Here is a 9,303-nt window from a genome sequence, read left to right as displayed (position 1 = left end):
ATGTTGTTAACAACAATGTGAATGTTCACATCTTTGTATTCTGAAGTATGGATTTAGCACTTCAACTGTACGCGTACTCATCTATTTTTTGTACAAAGTGAATTCTCATATTGATTTTTATTAATGTTCAATGTTGTGTTTTTGTGTTTTTATAGGAGATGGATACCTTTATGCTGTTGGTGTGTACATATGGTTGCAGTACAACTGTAATAAATGTTGCCCGCGCAATGTGTTATTCTCGTTTGGTGGAGTGTTTGTGTGAGAAATGGGATGAGTTGTCTGCTGGTTCTATTTCACTGTTCTGTAAACTACCTGGGATTAGGAAGTGTGATTTGGACAATGAGGAAGAATTTCAGAACATGTTATTGCTTGCTAAATCAATGGGGGTACAACATGTAGAAGTTGTGGTTGAGTTGAAAAGTGGTATTGTTCAGTCAACTAGTTTGGGATTGGTGCGTGTGGGGGTTGAGGAAGAAATTGATGCATTACAAAGATTTTGCCACCATAACGAGAAGGTGTTGTTGTCAGCCCCTTGGGCAAATGGTATTACGCATGTGGGACACCGGTTTGTTGGAGGTGCACAAGAATTTCGTGACGTTTTATGTAAGTACGCCATCCAATGTGGGTTTCAGTTTACATACGTGAAGAACGAGACAACAAGAGTTACTGCTGTGTGTGCGATGCGGGAGGAGAGGGGCTGCTTGTGGGCTATACATTGTAGAGCACAACGAGCAAATGATTTTTTCTACATCAAGAGTTTTAGTGATGTGCATACGTGTGGTACGGATGTCCGAACATTGAAGAATCCGCGAGTTAGTTCGGATTTGGTGTCGAGTACCATATCTGAAATTGTGAGGGACAAGCCGTTGACTCGGCCGTGTGATGTTGTGACTATTTTGAAGAGGGATTATGGGCTAGATGTGAGTTACCATGTCGTATGGTTGGCTGTGGAGAAAACAAAGGCTGGTATTCATGGAGATCACTCATTATTGTTTGACCAGCTGCGGTGGTATTCGGATGCTGTGATGCGGTACAATCCGGGGAGTTATGTCAATATTGACTATGATGCGAGTAGTCAACAGTTTCGTCGTTTCTCTGTGTCATTCGCTGCGTGTATTTCTGGGTTCAATTCTTGTCGGCCTTTATTATTCTTGGATGGAACATTCCTCAAAGGAAAATACAAAGGTCAGCTACTGGCGGCAACGGCAAAAGACGGAAACAATGGTTAGTAATTTTTTTACCTTTATATTCATGTCAATATTCACATTGACATGCATAGTATGGACAAATGAGTGATGGAGAAATTATAAGTACTGTGAACATTGACATTAGTAAGCACTGATGTGAATGTTCACATCTGTGTCTGTTGATGCCTGTAATGTGAACATTCACATTATTCTACACTGATCCATTCACATTATTATACATCTGTGCCTGCTAATGAGAGTTATGTGAACATTCACATTCACATCAGTGTATACTACTGTCAGTTGATCCGTTAATGAACAGTACTATGAATGTTCACATTATCAATTGCTGAACAATCAAAAATGAATTATTGATGGGCGTTAACGTGAATGTTCACATCATTGTTGTTTATGAACTTGAATCCAGAAATAACAATAGTAATAGGGCAAGGTAGATATAAACATTCACATGACCTGTTTCGTTTATATTGTTTTCTATTCATTTTGGAATAATGTGAACAGTTGTGTATTGGTGTCGTGTTGTAGGTCTGTTTCCTGTTGCATTTGCAGTTGTTGATTCGGAGACCATGGCGAATTGGTCGTGGTTCTTGCATGAACTTGGGAAGGTTGTTGATGGTAACCGCCAGATTACTTTTATTTCGGATCGTAACCTTGGTCTGTTAGAAGCTATGCCGAAGGTGTTCCCATCGACTCATCACGGTTATTGCTTACAACACTTGAAGAGCAATTTAAGAGACCGGATGAAAGGAATTGATAATGGCTTCAGGGATCACCTAGTAAGTTGTTTGGGTGATTGTGCTTATGAGCCAACTGTGGTAGGGTTCCATGAAAAGCTTGCAAAATTAAAAGAGGAGGGTAAACAACGAGCACATGATTTTTTCAATGACTTGGCACCTGAGCACTGGGCAAATTCATACTTCAGGTAATAATAGTTTCATAAAGTGTTCCATTGGTCAAGTCAGAATGGTAGCGATGTGAATTACCAGTTAGGATTTGTAAAAATCTTCCAATTGTGTTTCATGTTCAATGTCAGTGATGTGAATGTTCACATCTGATAGTAATGACTGATTTGAATGATGTGAATGTTCACATCCGTTGTCATATTTTGCTGTTGTTAACATTCACATCATTCTGTCATTTAAGTCGATGTTAGTGTTCACATCTGTGCATCATGTAAGTTGATGTTAATGTTCCTGCGAATGATGTTAATGTTCACATCAGTCAACGTGAATGTTCAAACCTGTTAACTTTCGTGTTGTAAAATGTTTGTGATATTGTGCAGGGGCATGCGTTATGGGGAGATGACTTCCAATGCGGCGGAGTCATTTAATAACTGGATTAAAGAAGCGCGTAATCTTCCTATCACTCAAATGGTGGACACAATTCGTACTCAGTTGATGCGGCAAATGTCTGCACGGCGTGACCAAGCAAACAAATGGAATGAGCTTATTTGTCCTACATTTGAAACAAGGCTTATGGATTCGTTCAATCACAGCAGGTCTTGGCAAGTTAGCAAAGCCAATGAGAATGTGTTTGAAGCTCATTCGATACCATCTGTTACTGTTGATGTTGCGAGGCGTACATGTTCGTGCTTCAAATGGCAAATCAACGGATTCCCATGTGACCATGCTGTTGTTGCCATTCAGAAGAGCCGCTACAATCTCAATGATTGTGTGAAACATTACTTTCATGTACAGACATATCGTGGAGCGTATTCGGGTGCCATATTCCCTATACCATCGGTGGAGAAGCCGCCTTTTGATCCCATGGACTTCACTATATACCCGCCAACTGTGAAAAGACCACCCGGAAGGCCGAAAAAGAATAGGATCCCATCAATGGGTGAGAAACTTAAGCAAATAAGGTGCGGGAGATGTGATAAGCTGGGGAGCCATAATCGGAAGTCATGCAGGGAGCCAATATAGGATGTACATTTTTCATTTTAACGTTGTGTTTTACATTGGATTCTTATATTCATTTCTGAAATAAGATTGTGTTGTGTTGGCAAGCAAAATAATGGTTTGGCAAACTTAGTATTTCATTTGTGCTTTTTCATTTTCTTTTTCTGCATGAAACTGATTTTTTGTTAAAGTTGTAATGATAAATACATGATGTGGACATTCACACTTACGTAAACGAATCATATTATGTGAAAACTTGCACATGTGTTGGACGTTTTTACTTTATTGTTGTCAATGTTGACATGAATATAAGTTGTGATGTGAACTTTCACATGCATGAAGATTGGCATGGTGTGAACATGTACAACTGTTATGAATGTAAAGAAATGTGAATATTCACACTGTTCATGTTACCCGTAATGATGCCATGCAAACAATGTGTACATTCCTGCACAAGGTATGTGTATTACATTAAAAACTGGTTCCACAAATCGCATCAAATATGCTCATCACAACACGGCATTATGAATATCATAAGTGAGTATGAACATTCACATCAGTGTTGCAACTGTGAACAGTCACAGCTGTAAACATTAGTGCATATGAATATCATAAGTGAATGTAAACATTAGTGCATATGCATATGAATATCATAAGTGAATGCTCATCACAACACGGCATTATGAATATCATAAGTGAGTATGAACATTCACATCAGTGTTTACAATTGCTATGAGTAAGAACAAATGTGAATATTCACACATGTGTATGTGATCTGTAATTATGTCACGTAGACCAAGTGTACACTCCTGCACAAAGTATGTGTATTAAACAACAGTCAGGTTCAAACATTCGCAGAATTTTTTCTCACAACAACACAGCAGTATGCATATCGTACGTGACTATGAACATTCACATTAGTGGTACAACTGTGGACATTCACATATGTAAAACATAACAACACCAAAAGTAGTTCACAATTCGAAGCTGCCTTTTTCCTATTAACAGATGTTGTATCACTGTTTTACAATCAGTTGTTGTGCCAAAATATCAACGCATTCCATATTAACATTCAAATCGACTGTTGGTTAGTTCGTAGGTGGACACCCCCCACCTATAGGTTTTAAGGAAGCTCTGATTTCTTATGATTCAAAAAACTATACACTAACAAATCTCGTAGTCCACACCATTCTGCACTACTGAGGCTGCCCACAATTTCTTCATGATATATGTGCGCCCGCATGATGTAACATACTGCAGGTCTGCAGTCCACTCTGTAAATGTGAAATGGTTTTGATTAGCAGTTGACATGAATATTTGCATAATGGTTATGGAGGATTTGAAAAAAATGTAGTGAGGCTTACGAGTCGTCGCCTTGCTGAGGACAGACATCAACACTTTTGGTTAGTTGTGCTGGATTTTGGCCTGCTAACTTAGTGTATAGCGGTGATGACTCGCCCATAACGCTCACAACATGCTCAATGTAGTTCCTCTGTGTATGGAATTTCACATTAGGCACCAACAAACATATGTGTGTGTACAGTCATTTAATGCACGAGAACAAGTCATGTTTGTGTTGAAAAATAGCCACTTACAATTTCCTGTGCTTGGTCGATATGCGGGTCATGTATGCTTGTTCTTGGGCGCAACGAGTTGTAATGCTTCCACAAATTGTCTTTAACATCATACACAACTATCGTCCAGTGGTACTCATGATGCAATGGGAATAGTAGGTATCTCTCTCCTTGATAGTTTTTGACATGTGCGTCAATGTGTTTACTCCTTTTGCGAGGACGGTACTCTCGTATCACTTTCTGTACACATTTGACAAATAATTAATGGACTGTGAAGTTTCACAGTCACATTACAAGTAATGGAATGATAGATTTTACCAAACACATGCTCGTGAAGATCAATGAGGCTTCATCCGAAGTTGGGTTGACCACCTCTTGTTGTTCATGCAACAGTTCAGCATATGCATCTATGAGCTGCACAAACATGGGGTCATATTATGTAGATTTTGTGGATGTGAGTGTGTGTGTGTGTATGTGTGTGCATATGCATGAAGAGTGAATTATATTTGTAATGGCATACATTGCTGTGTATTGATTCCTCCTTGATAAGGTTGACAATGTCATCAAAATACACATGTGTAGCCTTCGAATCTCCTTTCCACATCAGCAGCCTGTGCATTATTAACAAACCAATGTAAATATTCACATTGCATATATCTCAGCAAACCAAAAAAACTGAACACAGTGAGGAATATAGACTATTACAGAATGTGACTGTTAACATTGGATGTTTGCACAGTCACTTACTCATCGCCTCCATTTTTTTGTAAAGCTTGGACTTTTTGTTTGTCATGTTTGGACATCTTGGCCCAGACTTTGAACTTGTTGGTAAAGGATAATTTTTTTGGCTGCTTCGCTGGTGGGTGTTTCTCCACATCTTCAACCATTTCGACTGGATGGGGCTGCTTTTGGCCAGGTAAGTCTGGGTATTGGAAGTCAGGCAGGCGATGTTCTTTGCGATCTTTTTCCTTTATACGCTTGACCCTAGAAGGTGGGCTGATATTGTGTTGCATTGGGCTAGGGGGTTGCCTTTCTGACATAGCTTGTGTGACAATGTGGACTGACTGGTCATCGTAAAGATCCTGAAGAATTGTTTTATCGCATTCTAAGTCGATGACCAGCTACGTTAAGCGTTTGATTTCTTTATCCTTCTGCTCCATGCACTTCTTCATTTCGATATTCACGTTGGGCGGGCTGGACTGGTTAAACAATCTATGTTTAAGATCAGCTATGACTCTTGCCCTCAACTCCCATGAAAATTGAAGGTGTTTGTACTTTGCTTCCCATTGCCTTATGACGCCCCAAGCCTTCCGATTTTCTTGGATAAGCACATCAATGATATCAGGTTGGTTTGTGTCTGGTATTACAATAGCTCCGTCATAATGTTGGCTGCTAAATGGAATGTGAATGTCCTCATCGCTGTCCTTCAGGTCTACCCCATCCCCAGAAAAGTGGGAGTTGCTGCCACTGTGTTGTTCTCCCTTGATGTCAGAAAGGTTGGGAGATGTTTTGCCTGGTTCATAAATTTCAGGCTCCACCTTCAATGTTTTACGCTTGAACTTTTGTAATTCTGTTGGGATTGCAAAGAGTTCACCGGCATTAACCTAAAAATGAAAAAATTATGTTACTTAACGCATATATTTGGGTGGTGTTATAATGTGAATGTTTTGATCACTAGTTGAAGGCCCTACCTCATTAAAACCCAAATCTGCTAAAGAGATGGTTTTCATCTTCTTCTGTAAAGCAGTCAGATCCCACTTCACACAGCGAGGAAAAGCATTGGGTCTGTGAGGTTGGAGGACGGTTGTGTGCTCACACAACCAGTACTTCAATAAAACAAGAAACGCATATTGTTATTTAGCATTTGCAGAGTAATGGCAACCTATGTGAACATTAATCACTGTGGCATTGTTGTGAACATCCCAGTAGTGCATTATCATTGAATGTGAACATTCACATCTGCGAATCGTGAGTGACGTGGCACTGTTGTGAACATTCACAGAAGTATGTTATGAGTGAATGTGATCAGTCACATTCACTGCTTCAGATGTGAACATTCACAGTAGTGAAAACATAATTGCCTACAGAGCAGTGTGGTAAACATTCACAGTGGTACATTATCATTGAATGTGAACATTCACACTGTTCACATTTGAATCACTGATGTGAATGATGACAGAAACATAAGTGCTGTGGCACTGCTGTGAACATGCACAGTAGTATGTTATGAGTGAATGTGATCAGTCACATCAGTGGTTCAGATGTGAACATTCACAGTAGTGAAAACATAATTGCCTACGGAGCAGTGTCGTAAACATTCACAGTAGTATATTATGAGTGAATGTGGACATTCGCATCAGTGATTCAGATGTGAACATTCACATCTGTGAAATATAATTGCCTACGGACATTCACATCAGAGTTGCAGATGCCAATGTTCACAGTTGGCTTAGATGAAAAACAGTGGAGGACATGTCAATGTTATTATTTGAAAACATGGGTACTTACCATCAATAACATGACACAGCCGGTGACTTTTGCTGGATTTTTGTCATTTTGGGAAATAGACGATGCCAACATTGTCCTAATTTGCTTGGCCCAATCATATTCTTGCATGCTTTCCAGTGGGACCATATGTGCGTAGTAGCCCCATCCTATTGTCTCTCCGCTTGTTGAGAAAAAAAGCTTCTGGCAAGCATACATGCACACTAGTCGGGCAACTTTTTCATTGTCATCTTTCTTTTTTCCTTTCAATGCCTCGGTCAAAAGGGTTTGTATCCATTTTGAAGTCAACCGGCTGACGATTTTGCATCTTCTGTTTACAATGCCAGTCTTTGGTTTCGCACCGTATGATATGTCCATTGGCTTGCTGCCACAGTCCACACCGAAAATCAGCTTGATGTCGCTGTTGTGTATTTTCATCTTCTTCTGCCCAATGTAGAAGGCATCTTCTGAAGCTTGGTACATTTATAGTACATGCACAACAACATCATCATACTTCATGCATTTATCCAGGTCGATTTGATTGTTTCTCAATGCATCAAACAAATTCCAAAAAGGTGTTTGTCGAAGGCACCGAAGCTGTGCTTCTGTGAACTTGGTGGTTTTCATTAATTTGACCAGTCCGGTCATATTAGATCTGTAGTTCACATGGCGCATGTTGACATTGGTGCAAGTATTTGTTTTTGGGGTTTCTTCCTTCACATGGGACTCATCTCTTTTTCTCTTTCCGGTTTTCTTGTGTGTGACATCTACAAAATGGAGCATTTAAAAAAAAAATTAAGTGAAGGCTCATGTGATTAGCATAGTGGAACAGATGTGAACATTCACAGCATTTCCACTGATGTGCATGTTCACAGTTGTGTGCGTGGGTGTGAGTCACCAGAGTTTGTGTGTGGTTGTGAACATTCACATAGGTACATGAATGTGTATTTCGACTGTGTCACGACAAACACAATGAACATATCGCGTCAGTGTATGGTAAACAATGCATTTTTATACAACCATGAACATCGTTGAAGAGCATGTATAAAATTTTCAGGCAATGTGAATGTTCACAGCATATAAGAGCAGCACCAATAATATCTGATTGTCCTAAAATCTTCAGGCAATGTGAATGTTCACAGCATAGAACAACAGCACCAATAAAATCTGACTCTCTTAAAATTTTCAAGCAATTTGAATGTTCACAGCCTAGAACTACAGCACCAACAATATCTGACTATCCAAAAATTTCCAGGCAATGTGAATGTTGACAGCATAGAACAACAGCACCAATAATATCTGACTCATCTAAAATTTTTTAGACAATGTGAATGTTCACAGCCTAGAGCAAAAGCACCAATAATATCTGATTGAACTAAAACTTTCAGGCAATGTGAATGTTCACATCGTAAAACATTAACACCACCAACATCTGACTCTCCTAAAATTTCCAGGAAATGTGAATGTTGACAGCATAGAACAACAACACCAATAATATCTGAATGTCCTAATTTTTTCAGGCAAATTTTCCAGACAATGTGAATGTTCACAGCCTAGCCCAAAAGCACCAACAATATCTAATTGAACTAAAACTTTCAGGCAATGTGAATGTTCACATCGTAGAACATTAACACCGCCAACATCTGACTCTCCTAAAATTTCCAGCAAATGTGAATGTTGACAGCATAGAACAACAACACCAATAATATCTGAATTCTTAAAATTTTCAGGCAAATTTTTCAGTCAATGTGAATGTTCACAGCCTAGAGCAAAAGCACAAATAATATCTAATCGAACTAAAACTTTCAGGCAATGTGAATGTTCACATCGTAGAACATTAACACCGCCGACATCTGACTCTCCTAAAATTTCCAGCAAATGTGAATGTTGACAGCATAGAACAACAACACGAATACTATTTGAATGTCCTAAATTTTTCAGGCAAATTTCCAGACAATGTGAATGTTCACAGCCTAGCCCAAAAGCATCAATAATATCTGATTGAACTAAAACTTTCAGGCAATGTGAATCTTCACCTCGTAGAACATTAACACCACCGACATCTGACTCTCCTAAAATTTCCAGCAAATGTGAATGTTGACAGCATAGAACAACAACACCAATAATATCTGAATG

At 39.2% G+C, this 9,303-nt stretch overlaps 2 protein-coding genes across 2 annotated transcripts; one reads left to right on the top strand and one right to left on the bottom strand.

Moving 5' to 3' along the window:
* Window positions 1–380: 380 nt before the first annotated feature.
* On the top strand, window positions 381–3,133 carry LOC145791797 (uncharacterized). Its single transcript, XM_082872240.1, has 7 exons — window positions 381–603; window positions 919–1,224; window positions 1,710–1,907; window positions 2,028–2,130; window positions 2,491–2,558; window positions 2,707–2,792; window positions 2,906–3,133. The coding sequence occupies exons 1-7, from the start codon at window positions 381–383 to the stop codon at window positions 3,131–3,133; spliced, it is 1,212 nt and encodes a 403-aa protein (XP_082728366.1).
* Window positions 3,134–4,327: 1,194 nt separating this feature from the next.
* On the bottom strand, window positions 4,328–5,440 carry LOC114298666 (uncharacterized). The gene is made up of 4 exons (XM_082868033.1): window positions 5,204–5,440; window positions 5,002–5,097; window positions 4,705–4,923; window positions 4,328–4,601 (listed from the first exon to the last, which is right to left on the bottom strand). Exons 1-4 carry the CDS (start codon window positions 5,300–5,302, stop codon window positions 4,470–4,472), a joined length of 546 nt encoding a protein of 181 aa, XP_082724159.1. The 5' UTR covers window positions 5,303–5,440; the 3' UTR covers window positions 4,328–4,469.
* Between the last annotated feature and the right edge of the window lie 3,863 nt (window positions 5,441–9,303).

The sequence above is a fragment of the Camellia sinensis genome, chromosome 5 (genome assembly GCF_055761805.1).
Source record: "Camellia sinensis isolate YWXY chromosome 5, ASM5576180v1, whole genome shotgun sequence".
Classification (NCBI taxonomy): domain Eukaryota; kingdom Viridiplantae; phylum Streptophyta; class Magnoliopsida; order Ericales; family Theaceae; genus Camellia; species Camellia sinensis.
Note: the sequence above shows the minus strand (reverse complement) of the source record. Positions and strands in the feature narration are given on the sequence as shown.

Excerpts from the sequence above, each read along its gene's own strand:
- LOC145791797 (XM_082872240.1), top strand. The coding sequence starts at position 381 with ATGGGGGTACAACATGTAGAAGTTGTGGTTGAGTTGAAAAGTGGTATT. Across the intron at positions 2,131-2,490 it reads TGGGCAAATTCATACTTCAG|GGGCATGCGTTATGGGGAGA; the intron begins GTAATAATAGTT and ends GATATTGTGCAG. Across the intron at positions 2,793-2,905 it reads TGATGTTGCGAGGCGTACAT|ACATATCGTGGAGCGTATTC; the intron begins GTTCGTGCTTCA and ends TTTCATGTACAG.
- LOC114298666 (XM_082868033.1), bottom strand. The coding sequence starts at position 5,302 with ATGCACAGGCTGCTGATGTGGAAAGGAGATTCGAAGGCTACACATGTG. Across the intron at positions 4,924-5,001 it reads TCTTCACGAGCATGTGTTTG|AAAGTGATACGAGAGTACCG; the intron begins GTAAAATCTATC and ends AAATGTGTACAG. Across the intron at positions 4,602-4,704 it reads TCGACCAAGCACAGGAAATT|AGGAACTACATTGAGCATGT; the intron begins GTAAGTGGCTAT and ends TTCCATACACAG.